General features: G+C 40.5%; 1 protein-coding gene across 1 annotated transcript; it reads left to right on the forward strand.

The window, feature by feature from the left end:
- kcnk6 (potassium channel, subfamily K, member 6) lies at positions 1-15812 on the forward strand. The gene is made up of 3 exons (XM_085430799.1): positions 1-420; positions 7995-8387; positions 14307-15812. Exons 1-3 carry the CDS (start codon positions 105-107, stop codon positions 14546-14548), a joined length of 951 nt encoding a protein of 316 aa, XP_085286925.1. The 5' UTR covers positions 1-104; the 3' UTR covers positions 14549-15812.
- The last annotated feature ends 1025 nt before the right edge of the window (positions 15813-16837 follow it).

The following is a 16837-nucleotide window of genomic DNA, read 5'->3' on the forward strand; positions in this document are numbered from 1 at the left end:
GACAAGGAGGGGTTCAAGTTCAATTAGGACAGCCCCCGAATAGTTTTCACACAAAGAGGAAAAGAGAGGAACAGAGTGAGTAGCTCCAGAACTAAACCTAAGACATGGCTTTAGTAGGCAGGTCGTGGCTGTTGCTCGTAGGCTTTATATTGTTTTATGTCATCTACCTGCTTTTCGGAGCCCTGATTTTCTCCACCATCGAGCGGCCGATGGAGGACAAGCTGCGACATGATATGGAAGTTCTGAAGAAGGAGTTTCTGAACCAGAGCTGCGTCAGCGCCGCGTCCCTCGAAAACTTTCTGCTCAAAGTGCTGGCGGCCAACAAGTACGGCGTCTTCCTCATCAGAAACGCCTCCGCTACCTCAAACTGGGACCTGGCATCGTCCATGTTCTTCGCTAACACTCTGGTCACCACTGTCGGTGAGTGCAAACAAAAGTGAAGAAAGTTTGGCGAGGAAACACCTGAGGGCGTTTTTGCGCACAGTGGAGCCTCGGCAGTGTTACGCGTTACCGTAAACTGCAAACAGGCTGAACCAAAGAAAGTCTGCAGTCCATTGAGGGGACGTCTGTGGCTTTAGTGTGAGGAGGGAAACACAAAAACAATGCTGGGTTAAATGCAGGTGGCAGTTTTCTGGAGTTATGTTGCCACGTGTTATGGATGTTGTAGCTGTGACTCAAAGCTTGAGCTATTTAAGATCTAAACGCAAACCGATGTATCGATCTCAGGGGAGAAAAAAGTTTCCACTATACGTTGTTTCCTTTTAATCTGTAAATCTGTAAAATTCCCAAATCTGCGTGTAGATGAGGGAAATTTCCTCATCATGTGATTTATTTCTGGTCTTACTTTGAAAGTATGAAAGCAGGTATTTAAGAAAAGGGGAAATTGATTATCATACATCGGTGATGTTACCAAAATATTCGTGGGTCTTGTGCGATCTGAGCACCTGCTCGGTGTTCGGTATGTAGCAGCCTGACCTGGATGTTACAGGAAGTGAAGGTGAGAGCAGAATACATCACAGAGGTTTTTGTGGGACCAGCCAGGTTGTCCACACTGGGTTCTTTGTGGTGTTCTGCTGGCCTTGAACGACTCACTTACCTGCAGGCCCAAATATAAAGCACATTGCACCAAATCCTAGTTACTTAAGTGTTTGGTGATACGATTAGTTTAGTTGTTTATATATTTGCTTTGTTTTTCAGGCTTTAGGCTGGAGGGAAAATGGTATTCTGTACACGCAAAATTCATATCAGCGGTGTCCGTGTGTTGGAAATGGGCTTGGAGACTTTAAAGTCATAACTGGAGAGCTTATGACAGAACCAGAGTAGATACTGCTGCATGATGGGAAATGTAGGATCAGATCATTTCACATTAAAACAGAGGGTTTAGGCTTCCTCTTAAGTCCTGCTACTTTATGAGAGAAGTTAAGTGACAATGCAAGAATTTCATTACAAATAACCTTAAAATTTGGCAAATTATTCTATGGTGTCATTGCAATCACGGGAGTTAAATATACAATCATGTGAAAAAGAGTATTCAAAGGACTCTTGTTTCTTTAAAAAAAAGAAAAGAAAAGAAAACTAAGTGATTCAGTAACTTAAAGGTTTTCTGTATAATTAGCAGTCCCTCACATCTTTGTGAAGCCACCCACTCTGGGGCCTGTGGAGTCTCAGATGTAGTTGTTGGGCATTGCACAGTCTGACCTTGGGGTGAGTTTGCACACAGCAAAATCTCCAGTGTTAAATTAACACTAGAGAGTGTCTATATGGGTCCACACCTCTGAGTGTTAAATACAACACTGTTGAGTGTTAAATTATTTAACACTCAGAGGTGTGGACCCATATAGACACTCTCTAGTGTTAATTTAACACTGGAGATTTTGCTGTGCAGGGATGTTAACAATTCCACATGCTTCCTGGGAATCTGGTGAAATTGTTGACACAAATGCTCAAATGCTCTGACCAGATTGTGCAGAGACCAGTGAAAACTTCCTTTTTCACATGACTGTACATTATCAGTAGGTTTTCTGGTCCCAGGCTGGGGGGAAAAAAATTCATTGAAAACTTCCGCTGAAAAAAGGTTTGAGCAAAGATTGGTTCGATCCTTGTCTGGGCAGCTAAACATGGATTAACAAAATCCTGCATTTAAAAAGCCCTTCATTCTACACATTTCGTTTTATTTTTCATGCATTTTTACCAAATAGCTCCTCGTGTTGTCGAAAATATCCAGTGAGGGTTTGTTGTGGATACACAGTGTCATAAAACAACACCCTTGACATTTAATTAGACACACTGGGCCTCTGTGGGACGCTCTCAGCTGAGCCGCAGAGCTGTCTGTCGTTCAGAGGTACAAATTCACGCTCTGCTTCCAGAGCTTCTCAGCCGGTTTAGTTATTGCCATTAAAAATGCACATTTACCTACATTTTTTCAACACCCAGTAAAATGGTACAATGTGCACTTAATTTTATGTATTTCCTGTTTAAACAGGATGTTGAGGCAAAATGCAAAAGCAGTGCATGGTGGGCCTGCCAGCAAGGCATGTTCTGAGATGTTAAGTAACAGGAAGGAAAAATGTTTGTCACAACGTTCTCGTGTCTGTGATTAAAGCTGCAGTTTCAGCCACGTAATTAACCTCAGCTGAAAGAAAAATGACTAGAAAAACAAGCCAAGCCAGATGGGCGGTTTGTAATGAGATGGCATTCAGGTCATACTTTTTGTTTTGATTTTTAATTGCTGTGAAGTACAGTGCTGTGCAAAAGTCTCAAGCCTGTCCTTATTTCTTAATTTTGCCAGGAAAATGGGAATGCAATGTTTTATTGAAACCTGTGCAAACATAAATGTAAATTCAGTGCATAAAGCAAAAGCGGAGTTTGTACAATTCTGATGAACCTGAGAGTCAACATTCGGTCTGATCGCCTTTAATCGCCAGCACAGCCTGAACTCTCTTAGCCACGCTTTCTTGTAATTTCTTTAATTAGTCTCAGGATCAGTTCTTCAGGCTTCTTGGAGGACATTTAAAGCTCCTGTTTGGATATTTAGTGCTTATTTGCTCTATTCTGTCACGCTGCTCCACTAACTGCCACTCTATCCTCATGGTATTGCAGTTATCAGTTTGGGAAGAAAGAATTGTTATTCTCCACTCAGACCAGCTTATGTAAAATGATGGACTTTGGTGCTTACAGTTTCTTTAGCAACTGTTTTGCAAATCTCTGTGTTATAAAACACAGTGTATTGGTCCAGTCTCAGCTACACTGGCTTGTGGTATCCTACAGAACTAAAGTTAAAATACTCATATATATATAAAATCTTACTTGAACTTGTACAATGTTGCATATCTGACATTTTGTCTCCTCATAGTCCAACATGCCCTTTTAGCTCCTCCACTGCCAAACTGTAATCTGTTCAGTACTCCTGACAGAAAAATTGGGGATCCATCTGTTGCAGTTTTTGAATTTTTATATGTGGACAATTTTTTTTTTTTTTTTTCTTTTTTAAATTATGCATGTGAAGCCCTTTGAATCACCATATGTGATACACAGTAGAATTGAAATGCATTATGTTAAGGTCCAGGCGCTGATGGAGCCAACCTATGACTGATGGAGAAAAACACAATGGAAAACTAGCTTTGTGTGCTTTTTTTGTACTGTTAGTGTGTTTGGAATGACTGTTTCCAGATGGCACTGCATGGTTGATAAAAGTCTGACGGTACTTTTCTGCATTCGTAATTCCATCAATTGTGACAAGATCGCCAACATCTGTGGCTGAAATGCAGATCTAAACCATGACAGAGTCTCCACTGTGTTTTACAGATAGGTTTTAAACACTCACTGCTGTGCCTCTGTATAGTGTAGGAACTGTGACAGATTTTCAGTCCAGATAACTGCCCCTCCCTGAGCCCGGTTCTGTTAAAAAGGAGCCTTCCTTCCCACTGTTAACTGATACTTGCTCAAAGGGGCTTGTTTGCTTGTTGGGATTTCTCTCTATTATTGTAGAGGCTCTATTTTACAATATAAAGCACCTCGGGGCAGCTGTTGTTGTGATTTACCGCTTTATGAATGAAATAAAATTGAATTGAATACTCAGGGTATTTGTGATGAGACTAGGGGTAGGACTCAGATTAACTCGTGACATGTTATTATCACGGTATGGTCAGACAATCCAGTGACTCTGTGATACATTGCAAAACAATTATGCACAGTATATCATGATATCTTTGTAACTGAAAAATAAATAAATACCCCAAAAAAGCTGGAATTATCTATCATTGCTGTATCTTTGTGCGAATTATCATTATTATTCAATATTAACATGGCAATATTGCCTCCCTTTGTGCTATACTTCAAAGATATTGCAGTATATTGCCACTGTCTCACACTAGCTTGTGATGTGGTGGCAAATCTGAATTAATGTTAAAGACATACTAGATACAAACCTGTACACTTAGATTTTAATTCTAGCTTTAAAGTTACAGAAAGAGTATGCATGTATCAATGACTAGAAAATAATGGGCGAAGGTCAAACTACAGAGCAAACGATGTGTCTGCTACGCCCTCATGTTTGAGTCTTCCCAGTGTCTCTGTGTGTATAACCAACCTAAAGAGTAAACTAACTGTTTAAGATAAAACTGTAAGAAATTAGCTGTCAAGTTGGCGACTTGAGCTTGACAGTTTTTGACGACTGTCACAATCAAACATCTGCAGCAGCTGTCTTCGTGCCGCTCTTATTGCACTGCTGCTCCGCTGTGTTGGCAAACTGCTGCGAAGGCGGTCACATTCACAGGCTTGCTGTTATAAATGACACTGGCGCATGATCGCTGAAGAAATGCAATTTCATGCATGAAGCAGAACAGAATGGCCCTTTGTGTTCAGCAGAGGCTGGGTGACACTTCCTTAAATGGTGTAACGTGTTTAGCTGCGTTATGATCTCACTGAGTTTTTTTTAACATGCCGGTACTCAATTCAAGGCAAAAAGAGGAAGCAGCAGATGCACTTAGATAGTGAAATTTATAGTCTCTCACTCCAACAAGTATGTTGAGTAGAAGGAACAATAGTTTGTTTGTTTTTTTACGATCAGTGGACATTTTGGGGAGTAATTAAAAAAAATTTCAACCTGCTTTACCACACACCACGTCTAGATTTAAGCTTTAGTGACTGACATGTGTCCCTAACAGCAGGGAGAAAACCTCCAGCTCATGTTCTTTGTAATGTTTGTCAGTGTCACTGTTGAACTTTTGGACAGAGCAAAGGTGGGAGGGGGACTTACTAAAAAGTCTGCAGGCAGCTAACAGCTGATGAGCCGGTATAGCTGGGACCGAGTGGATGAAATGTTACACTGCACATTGGATAAATGGCATATTGTCAGATTTTAAACGCCAAACAACAGCTTCCATGTGATTTTACATGCCTTCTAGTCAGAGGCTGACATCATTGATCAAACACTCTGCGCACACACCCAGGGACACAAAAGCATTGAAGATAAGAGCAGAAATGACAAGGACAAAGTGACCAGGAACACAAACTACTAAGGTGTGACAGAAAGATGGCCACAGATCTACATCAAAACTGCAGCGCTATCAAGAAGCTACCAAAAAAAGGAGCGAGGTGCTAATAACTGTGCAATGATCATAAAACATGGAAAACGATCACAAAGAGAAGCAAAATTTTCAATTTCCCAAATCCATTTTACAGGGCGATACTTTTTACCCTGATTTGTTTACATTCTTGATTCAGTCTTCTAATGTTTGTGTGTGTGTATATATGCAATACAAACAACACAAAGAACAATAGCTCCACACTAAGACAGGCCTGTAAGCTCCTGTGTTTTGCTGGTTTTAAAAAAATATGAGAAACGTTATCTCCGACCATGCCATGGCTTTAAATATGCATGTGACAAATAAAGAACCTTGAACTTGAACTTGAAATGTATTTGTCTTATCTAATTTTGTGTACCCTTTGCACTGAATATGCCCCTGGATAGAAACTTTAGTTCAGATAATCTCACTGAGGCTCTAAGTGGAGCTTTGGTAGTGTCAGAGGCATAACAGGGTAAAAGGGTGTTAATTCAATGTAATCTATTTGTGACAACTACTGAAGTGACAACTGCAAAGTCAGATCAAAGCCAAATACATCAAACCAACGGGCAATATCAGCACTGGGCATCATCGTGTGGAGCGGTCTGCTTCGGTCAGAGTGATGCAGATTTCATCAGCAGAGATAAACGGTTCCATGTGTCCGTTATCAAGCCCTCCAGTTTACACTAAAAGTGGGAAATGGTACTTTCTATGGTATTTGCTGCTGTCTGGATGAGTATAGTCCACTGCATATGTGTGCGCGTGTGTGTAACGTCACAGTAACTTTAGCTACATCTGCCTTGAACCTGTGCTTGCTTTGAAAGAGAGCTCACGCTGAACTCTGTTAAACGCCCGAAGGCTTCGGTTTAACTGACAGGAGATTGTGTCGTCATCTCAGCTGCTCTGTAGTCAAAGTGACATCAAATCTTTAGTTTGTGAAACACGTCATGTTTTTAAAGCATGAGTTCACGACCCCCTAGAAAACAAAGGCTGTGCTCGTTCTTAGCGTGCACATCAACATTGTCTCATCAACATTGTGACCACGTTCGCGCTGCAGACAGCAGACCAGTCTGTGGCAATAGAAACATTTGCCCAGGTTTTTGTAGTCGTACACTTTACACACAGCTCATGTCCTTTGGAGATGATTTTGACAAAGACAGCTTTGTACTTTGAACACCCGGCAGCACCTTTGTAAACACATCATCCAAATGTGGCCAGTGATTTGGATAACGTTATTATGGCAGGACTGGATAATAATGTTTTCTTTATTACTCAGGAATGTTTGTGTCATTCTTTTACAGGCTAAAAATACTATTTAAATAAATGCAGGCAGAATTCAGACTTTTTCTCAAACAGCTGTAATTTAAAGGGCTACAGATGTTCTGCACAGGCGGCGGGCTGGATGGTTGTTTTATAGCTCCATTTTAAAATGAAAGCTGTTTTCTGGCGTTTGTGTAGTAACCTAATGTTTTGTGATCACATACAGCAGATGGTGTGCTGTTTGCACAAACCAAATATAAAGGAACTTCCTAACCCCCACCCTGGCGGATTATTTACATATATATTTACACTGTATAAACAGTTTTACAGGATACAGTCCTTTCTGGTCTTATCTTTCTCTGGTCAGTACTCTGTGCGTCAGTGTTTTCAGTCTGAGGTACTTTTAACTGCACTCAGCTGTTGTTTTCGTTCCTATCCTTTGTGTTGCTGTAAAGCTTTTATATCACGCCACCAGGTTAAAGCTCCAGCAGAAGATTCATTTGCAGTAGTTTCACTTCTGCTGGTAGATAATCCCTGTAGGCAGTTGTGACAGATCCTCAGTGAGTTGCTTATGCTGGAGTCTGAATTTTATTTTCTTCCTACCAGCACTGGTACCCTGACATTGACTAAAGCTGCTGTTTTTCTGTAGCTTCAAGTTAAAAAGTCTGGGGCAAATTACGTGCTGCTGTTGCAGCCAATAACTCTACCTGACTCTGTAACATCAGTGTGCTCATTAGCACATTAATCTATTTTTATGCTCTACAGCTGTCCAGTAACTCATTAATGTTATAATGCTCCATTTTTGCTAGAAAGCTTTGGAGCTGTATTGACTTGAGTGCTGATGATCAATGTGGAGGCTGCTGATTTGACTGCATTATACTGTTTATATATTGTTTTTGTGCATCTGAGTTATATCAGTAAGGACAAAATGCATAAGATCCCTTTTTTGTAATCCAATACAGTTCAACAGCACCAGAAATAGCAGCTTGCAAAATCACAATACAGCTCAAATATTTTAAAGTGTTACATTAATGTTTTTAATTAAATTACATTTAGATTTATTGAATGACTCTCGTAAAGAAAAAGCACAACAATTTCTATCGTGTCTTTTCTATCATCTCATCTAATTTCCCACTTCCTCTAAAACTTGTCATGTTGCTGTTCCTCCAGGTTATGGTCAATCCACTCCTCTGTCTGACACTGGGAAAGCTTTCTCCATCTTCTACGCCTTGTTAGGAGTTCCCTTTACCATGCTGGTGCTCACCGCCTGTGTCCAGAGGCTCCTGTACCCTCTGGTCCTCGCTCCGGTGAGCCTGCTTCAGAGATCAGGCCTGGAGCCTCGGCCCGCCACTGCTGTCCACTTTGTGTTGCTGCTGTTTCTGGTGGTGCTGTGCTTTTTTGTGGTGCCAGCAGCCATCTTCACCAAGTTGGAGGAGTCCTGGAGCTTTTTGGATGGCGTCTACTTCTGTTTCATCTCTCTGTGCACCATTGGACTGGGGGATTTTGTGCCAGGGATGCAGCCAGAGCAGAAGTATAGGACACTGTATCTTGGTGCTGTCATGGGTGAGTCCATTTGTTTGTAGACTAGAAATGCATTCATCCAGTGCACTCAATTAGAGTGCAGCCACGGGCTGAACCAGCTTACAGCTCAGATAAACCACATTGTTAAAGTAATTTTTGGCTCTTTTTCTTACAGGCGGGGGACTTGCTTCTAATCAAACCGATGTTACATTACTTTCACAGACACAGATTTTCTCATTGATCATGTCAGACTTGCCTGTTATTAAAACATAACGCATTAACGCTTAACAATTCATGTATAATTTCTGTGTAAGGGGCTCAGGTCAAATTTGAGTTAGGACACAGAGTTAGGAAAGTTGGCTTAGAAAAAGAGAAATGAATCTGTAATATCATCAGATCGGCCAGATTCTAACATAAAATAATAATGGAAAAAAACAAAAACTGATGTGAATCCACTTAGTATACTGCTGATAACCACAGTTAGGAGGAAGCAGACTAAGGTTAAGTTAAGCTAATAGAAAGCATAAAGAAAGTTAATTTTGTAATGACACAGACAAATTCTTTGTGTACAGATGAACATAATCTGATTCTGAAAAAATCAAACAAAGAGCTGAAAACTGCAGCTCATCTAGTGGCCACAAGAAGATCATTCCTAACAGCAGATGATATCAAGATGATTATCTTGATCAAGACTATATTTCTATCAGCTGTGCACCCCTTATTACTTGGCACTGATTAGCAGACACTACTACAATTTAGCTCTAGTCTGTAACGCATTACTCCACCTTTTCATCCAAATACGGTCACCTCTGGCTGTGAGGAGCGAGGTTTTAAGATGCTGAATTCAAAACTAATATTTGGTGCTATGGCAACTGCTTCAATCTTTCATTTATGGTCTGAAAGTGAAGCTTTTATTTGGTTTGGATTTTATGCTAACACAGATGAAGTGCAAGCTGTCCAACTATGTTTTAAGTGGATTTATTCTATCCAAAGTTGCTCGCTGATCCACTTCACTTTAGTGGATCAACTTATGTGGAAGTCATTAGTAACGACATGGCCCTGAAGTCACAGTCCCAGGCTAACACACCTCTTCTTTAAGACTGCTTATCTGTATTTTTGAGAAGAAGGTGTTGTCTCATCATGTCCCAGAGCACAGCAGAGCTCATATCAGTGCATGTTTAAGCTCAGAGTCGGGTCTTACAAACATGCTTTAAAATTGCATACCACCATTTTTAATCTTAGTCCTAATCTCACAGTAAATGTATCATAAATAAGTAAAAGCAACCTTCTGAGTTGGGGTTCAGTGCTTAGGTGACTATATTCATGTCTGAAATTTCTGTATAAAAACTTGCATGTGCACGAGGATATGCGTGCCTGTGATGCCGCACAGAGTCCAGCCAAAATTTTAACTCTGCTTTAAAATTTTGCACAGTAGTATGCTAAGAATAGGGTGAAATGAAATACACAAAGAGAGGTGGGGAAGAAGGTAATCATGGATAGAATAATACATCCAGTACAGTGTGCTTTGAATGTGAACCTTTTATTTACTGGAAAATCTCCACGCATTGTTTGAACTGTGGTGACTAAAGATGAGTAAATACATGGGAGCAACCAGGTTTTTAACCTGGACAGCTCCTGTAACTAACCACCAAACACACTGTATGTGACCTGTGACTTGCACTAAAAAGAAAAGGTATCATTTATTTACCTCTAACATAAATTAAAATAAAACATTAAATTTGTTCCAGCATGATAGAAAGCCGGTTGTTTCATGGTGTTTGTGCTTTGATGTTGATGATGGCTAAGAATATAGCTGAAACTCCACTGCACCTGTGGGTGTGGTAGCAATGGTTGATAACCTGGGTACATGGCACACGCCGAGGTTGCTGTGGTTTGCTTGTGAGGGTCACACGTAGCTGCTACATGCCTGCAGAGCTGTAAAGGGGAGCAGGTCCACCACAATATCTGAAACACCTGCAGAAGCACAGAGTGAGAGGAGGGCGGTCTTTCCAAAAATCATTAAAGAGAGAAGTACTGGGGGCCGAAAAGTTGATAGTATTTTTTTAAAAAGAGAACTGGATTCAATGCAATGAAAGGAACTGCATGAGATGCATTGAGATCTGTGAGTGTAGAACATATTGGCAATATGTTCTACACTCACAGATAATTAAAATCTCTTGAATCTTTTTTTGTCCTGCTGCTCTGACAGAAGTTGACCTTTGTGGCTTTGTCTTCATTCTCACCTCTGATGTGAGAAGTAACACCTCTCGCTGCCTTTTTCTCGCTACCAAGTCAGGGTTGACAGGTTGGCGGTTCCTCATAAATTGTAAATTGAAGTTCACTCTTCTGTGTAGCTCGTTTGAAGTTGAGCTGACTTTGAGGAGAATCGCACAAAAACAAAATAAAGTGATATCTGACTTTGACGTTTGTTCTTCGGTAAGTGCAACAGCACTCAGACTGTGAAGTCGGGCGTAAGTGCTTAGATCAATCATCGGCTGTAATTATAGCCCACGTAACCCCGGAAGACCTTTTTGTTTAGTGGTATATAGACGTCCATGCCAAGCATAGGAAACAAAGAGCTCTTGTCTTCAGGATGGAGTTGAATTGAAATCTATTATTCTATGCGTGCATTTTTTTTCTTGTGACCCAATGAAATAAAAGTTAATTTAGGTAATGCTATAAAAATGACAGATAAATGCTCACAGGTGTTTGAAGGTTACTTATGAGCATTAAGACTGCCTCGCCTTCTGGAGGGTTTTCATTTCTCTGACTTTGACCAACATCTCCCAATTGTGTCTGAAAATCGCTGTAATTATTGGGATAATTATGAACTCTGGTGCATGCATTCAAATCCTTTTCATTCTGCACCAACACTCGCCATACTTTACAGTGCAGCTAAAATAAGGAGGTGACTGTGGTGATCAATACACACTTAACATCTGCATGTTAAGGCTCTCTGAGCATTTTAACAGGCTGATGTTAACAGTTATCAGTTAAAGTCGAGCTTCTAAACTGTTTGTTTTATTAGTAAATGAAGACTGTGCTCTTTATAGAGTGCATTTCCATAACATGTTTATTAGTGTATGATATTATGGAAGGGGTATTTGTGAGAGGGCTGCACTAATAAGCTTATAAAGAGATAATTATGAGCAGAATTGAGTTCTGTCACGACAGTCCCCGTTTCTCAATTGCCCACCGCTGTGTAGGAGGGTATTCCCATATGAGTCAAATGTGCATGTGTGCGTCGTGTTTAAAACCTTACTTAGATGCCCGTCTGTTTTTTCTGGCAATCAAAAAAACTCTGTTATCACATGATGGAGGTTATTTCCATAGTCGGCTGTTGTTGTTCAGCTTCTTTGTGGGCTTCCTTTCGGTAATCGAGTCAGAGCTGGAATGACCTTTGTGTCTAAAAGCAGGCTTGCTGTTTTGTTTGTTTTTTCTGTGGGCTCGGTCAGAGTGAATATCTACAGTGAATATCTGACAGACACACACTGGGATGAATGAGCTCTGCTGTTTACAGGATTGAGAGAATGCAGCATTTCACACAGTTTCTTTAATTTTCCTCAGAGCCCTCCAGCAACTTAACTAGGAAGGAAAATTCACCCTGTAGTACTTTAACTCCTTTGATCTCACCTGTTAACGTGTTTCATTTTGATGAGGAGCTCAGGAGCTCTGCTGAAAGCTGTGTTTTCTTTCGTGTTGCCCACAGCTAATCCCTTGACTTCAGGTTGGAAGGAGGCCGAGTGGAGTAGCTCACAGGGACCGGCGATGTTGCTCTCTTGTCCCTCAGGCTGCTTTATATAACAGTGTAGGTCGAGTCAGATTAACCCAAACAGCCCCTGGTGGTTCTGGAGAGGATTAGTGACAGACTGCAGCCTGATGCATTGTTCCTCAGCCGAAGTGCTGTGTGGTAAAATTGAAAAGGAACCTATTTTGAAAACTGAAAAACTACTTTAGCTCCTCTTCCTTCTAAATATGCTGTCATGGTTATGCATTGGTAGCAGTGTAGGTGCTTTGAAGAGCGTTGCAGACCTACGTTTGCATGCTATAGGACTGTGTTCTGTCACTTTACATTTGCCGTTTGTATACAACTATATATATTTATGTATAACTCAGAAAATAATGCAGATGTGGTAAATGAGAGTAGGTAATCTTCTGGACAGGGTGCTTAAGCAGTTTTCTGTTAGCAAAGACGTTTCTATCATTTTCAGTCGTCGTGCCATTTTCTTGAGAATTATGAGTTTTCCATCGCTCCTGCTGATGGTATTTAAGTCATTCTTTGCAGGATTGTGTGAAATTAAGGTTGAATGCAATACGTACAATGAAGTTTACTATAAAGCTATGCTATTTAAAGGCTTCAGACATGTTGAAACGTATTTTGTACAGTTGAATACATCAGTTTTTGCTAACTTATTCTGTGTGTGCGTGTGTGTGCGTGCCTTTCCAAATCATGTCCAATCGACTGGTCGACTGCAGTCAAGTTGTAGAAACGATGTTCTAGAGCAAACAAAACCTTAGTTTGGCCTAATACCCTCATACTTGGGTGTCAGGCATGTCCAAGTAGGAGGAAATCCTGGGACAGACCCAGGACATGCTGGATAAATATGCACCTTGGTTAGTTGAAGAAGAACAACCTTGTTAACCTTATGCACAGGTTGCCTGGTGGGAGACAAACTTTCTCCAAACAGTCACGGTGACTGACTGGAATCGCTCTCTGATTTGTGACTGTTTGCAAGTAATTGCTGTCTACTTTAAAAACAGATTGATTCCCAGTATGTTGGCAATCAATCTGAGTTAGTTTGCACCAATAAGCACAACCTTTTGGCAACTTATACCAATAACATCTATAATCACAAACTGATCGTAGCTGCCAGCTTGACCCTATTAACTTGCAAACTGAAGAGACTGATCGCTGCCTAAGTAAGAACAAGTCAAAAAAACTCGCCAACTGCTGCAGGGCTCTTCCACTGCACTGCAAATAAATACCCGGGAATCCCCGAACCTAAAAAAACAAGTCTTGCTAGCCTTTAAATAAAACTACCATAACCTGAATGACTGGCAACCTACACAGATACAGTGAGAGGTAAATCTTCTGGGAAGTTTGGAGTTTAAACCAATCTTAAACTCATCACCAGCTGCTGTTTTTAACCATGATGAGTTTTATAGTCTGTGAGAACAAGATTCAAACTCCTAGTCAGACTAATTCATATGAAACATGCGTTACATTTGTAACATCGAATGATGTTTTCTTAGAGCTGGCCTGCTTGTGCTGTGAGTGACTGCTGCTCATGGCCTGAACTCCGCTTAATGCACACATTACACAGTAAAACCACACGGATTTCTTTAAGGCACTCGCAAGAATCAGAGCAGAAGTAACAAAGGTTGAGATTTTATTTTCACCTTTGCCACCTTGAGGGCACTTTTGTTCTCCTTTTGGTTAAATGAATGTTTAAAAATTGGTTGTTAGTCAAGTGTATTCGGACTTATTTTCTCTTTACCAGCTACATGAGTTTGTAAGTTTCTTGCTTGTCTAAGATCATAAAGTAACCATGCATCTTTGTAGTATTTATTTTTAATTAATACCAACAAATAATATACTTTAAATTCTGCACATAATGCACCACACAGCTATTTGTGGTTGCATGTACTGGTAGTGTACCAATGCCTAAAAGCTGTAAAGAGCTTTAACATTTTCATAACCTGCTGGTTTTCATAAGCTGATAGATTTAGTATCACACCTGCTGCAGTATTGCTTTTTCCAACCTCAGTGTTGCATAATAAACAGATCACCAGCACAGTCAAAGAGAGAATACCTACATGTGGTTTTATGTGGTATTTGGAGCCACAGCAGAAAGGCTGAAACATTTATCGAAATTAATCACCAGTCGAATTCTGTTAAATATCCTTGCATTTAAAAAAAATCCATCCCTTCCCTCCTGGCTTCTCTCTCTCTGTCTCCAGTGTACCTGTTCTTGGGTCTGATGATGATGTACCTCTTGCTACGCACCTTCCACAAGATGTCTGATGTGCATGGCCTGACTACCATGCTACAGCTGCCTCGCTGTGAAGATTCTGACCCGGATGAGGACAGAGAGCCCATCGTGGATCACGGCGAGAGTCCCCAGAGGCAGACAGAAAAGGGTGCCAGCAATCACCTTGAGCCGGGATCACAGGTGTCCTACAACACCATCAACAGGGGCTGAGCTGTGAGGACGGAGAGAAAAGGGAAAGAAGCTCCATCTCTCACAAATCCTTACGTCTTGAACCACTGATGGAACATGAGGACTTGGTGGGCTGATTCTGAATTCTTTTTTTTTTTCCTTCTTCTTGTTTATTTTCTTCCTTTTCAACTCATTTAAAAAAATCCATTGGAGGAAACATTAAGGAGGATTGAGATGAGTTTCAGGATTGAGTATTTGAGAAATAGAGGGCCACCAAAGAGTTTAGGAGTGGGTATTGCACCTCGTGTTGCACACAGGGACAGATTCTCCCAACCAGGGCTAAAAGGAAAACATCTCCCTCTGACACACCAGTGTAACTGTGCTGTTTACAGTCAGGATTGCACATGATGGGCTTCGGCCTAAAACTTCTGATACAGTTTAGTTGTTGTTGTTGTTGTTTTTGGGGTTTTTTTTACCTTTTTTGTTTCCTCTTTGGTCTTCTTGCTTTTCTGCGACAGGTTTGTCTCACTGACAAACAAATATTGTCTTTAATGTATTTGTGCTGAAGCTGAATATTTTACATTTTTATGTGGGTGCATTCATTGTTTATCTCCTTATTCTTCTTCCTGGTCAAAACACCTCCCACCTATTCATCCATCTATGTTCATAGCACTGTCAGACTTGAGCTAGTTTGAACCTTTCTATCTTTACACCACAAATGATCACAACTGCAATAAATTAAACTTATTAAAGCTTGAGATCATTACCTCAGATTGAGTATTTGAAGCAGCAGGAGCGTTAAGGGGAATCTTATTTAATCAGACATTGTTTAAGTAGTCGTTTTTATGTGGGTAGGTCATGAAGAGCAAGGAAGCCACAGATGAGCAGTTTACCTCCTGCTTTATGCTGCTGCCCCCTAGCGTCTGCCTGTATGTAATGCAACATTGATAATTATGTCTTTAAATGTTCAACATAAGAATGGAGGGAGTGAACAAAGGATGAAGAAAAGAAAATGACACCAGATAAATAAAACTGAGCGTTTAATTGTGGTGAATAATTTTAAGAGAGAACCAAATTTTCAAACAAAAACCTGTCCACATCTGTGACTTCAAACATCTGGAATGGTGTCCATCAGAGAAACACTTGAAATGCACTTTAATAGTAAAACTGATGTGAACAGTAAAGTTAAAAGTAGTGAAGTTATCCGATACTGTAAAATAAGTTGTGTGTGTGTTGTAGTGTAGTAAAATGTAGCTTGTATTCACTATGAAAAGTTGTAAATTAAAGAAACTTTGTAATATGTTGCCATGTTTGTCTTTTTATTCTTCAATTCACAGCATTTGTACCTTTTCAGAATCTTAAAATGTTACATATAAGAACTGTAGAAGTTACAAAAAAAAACCTCAAGTCATTATTTAAAGGATAACAACTGATTCTTATTTTGCCTTACTGTTACAAGGTTGGGCGCTACTAAATGAGGGTGATGTTTAAAAGCTTTACGTGTGTAACGGTGCAAGATTAATATGTGCAAATAATGAGCTAAAAGCTGTTTTGTGTTGTCTGCTGTTCAACCCTGTTTTTTAAGGGACAGCCAATCAAAAACCAAATCATCTGACTTAAGGTAGATGAGTTAAAGCAGGAGTGGGGAACTCCAGGCCTCAAGGGATGGTGGCCTGCAGGTGTTAGATGTGTCCTTAATCCAACATGGCTGATTTAAATGGCTAACTTACCTCCTCAACATGTCTTGAAGTGCTCCAGAGGCCTGGTAATCAACTAATCCTTTGATTCGGGTGTATTGACCCAGGATGATATCTAAAACCTGCAGGACACCAGCCCTTGAAGTCTGGAGTTCCGCCACCCTTGTGTTAAAGCAACTGAGCGTTTGCACCAAAGCCTAGAATAAGGTAAGTTTATTTTTGACCTGAGAGTCATGCAAAGCTATTTTAGTAAAGGTCAAAGTGGAAAATATGATGCTGGAAATGAAAATATCAGGTCTGCTTTAATGCCCAACTAGTTTCATTTCAACTGTTTCACTCAGAGTTTAAGTGAGAGCAAAGCCAAACATTGGATTTGTGCCAGTTTCCTTTTGGGTATAGTGTGTGTTTTACTGAAGTGTGTGAATGCATTAGAATCCATTTTAAGTTCAGTTACTGGTATGCTGAACTGGTAGTTGGCCAGCTTACATAATCTTATTTCCATGTGCATTCATGGGGCCACTTTGTACCGTAAACCTGCTCATCTGCTTGTTCATGCAAATATCAGCCAATCGCACGGCAGCAGCTCGATGCGTTAAGGCACGGGTGTCAAACTCCAGCCCTCGAGGGCCGGTGT

The sequence above is a fragment of the Copadichromis virginalis genome, linkage group LG14 (assembly GCF_057382275.1).
Source record: "Copadichromis virginalis isolate Kocher_CV1m ecotype Utaka linkage group LG14, C_Virginalis_male_GT1.1, whole genome shotgun sequence".
Taxonomy (NCBI): Eukaryota; Metazoa; Chordata; class Actinopteri; order Cichliformes; family Cichlidae; genus Copadichromis; species Copadichromis virginalis.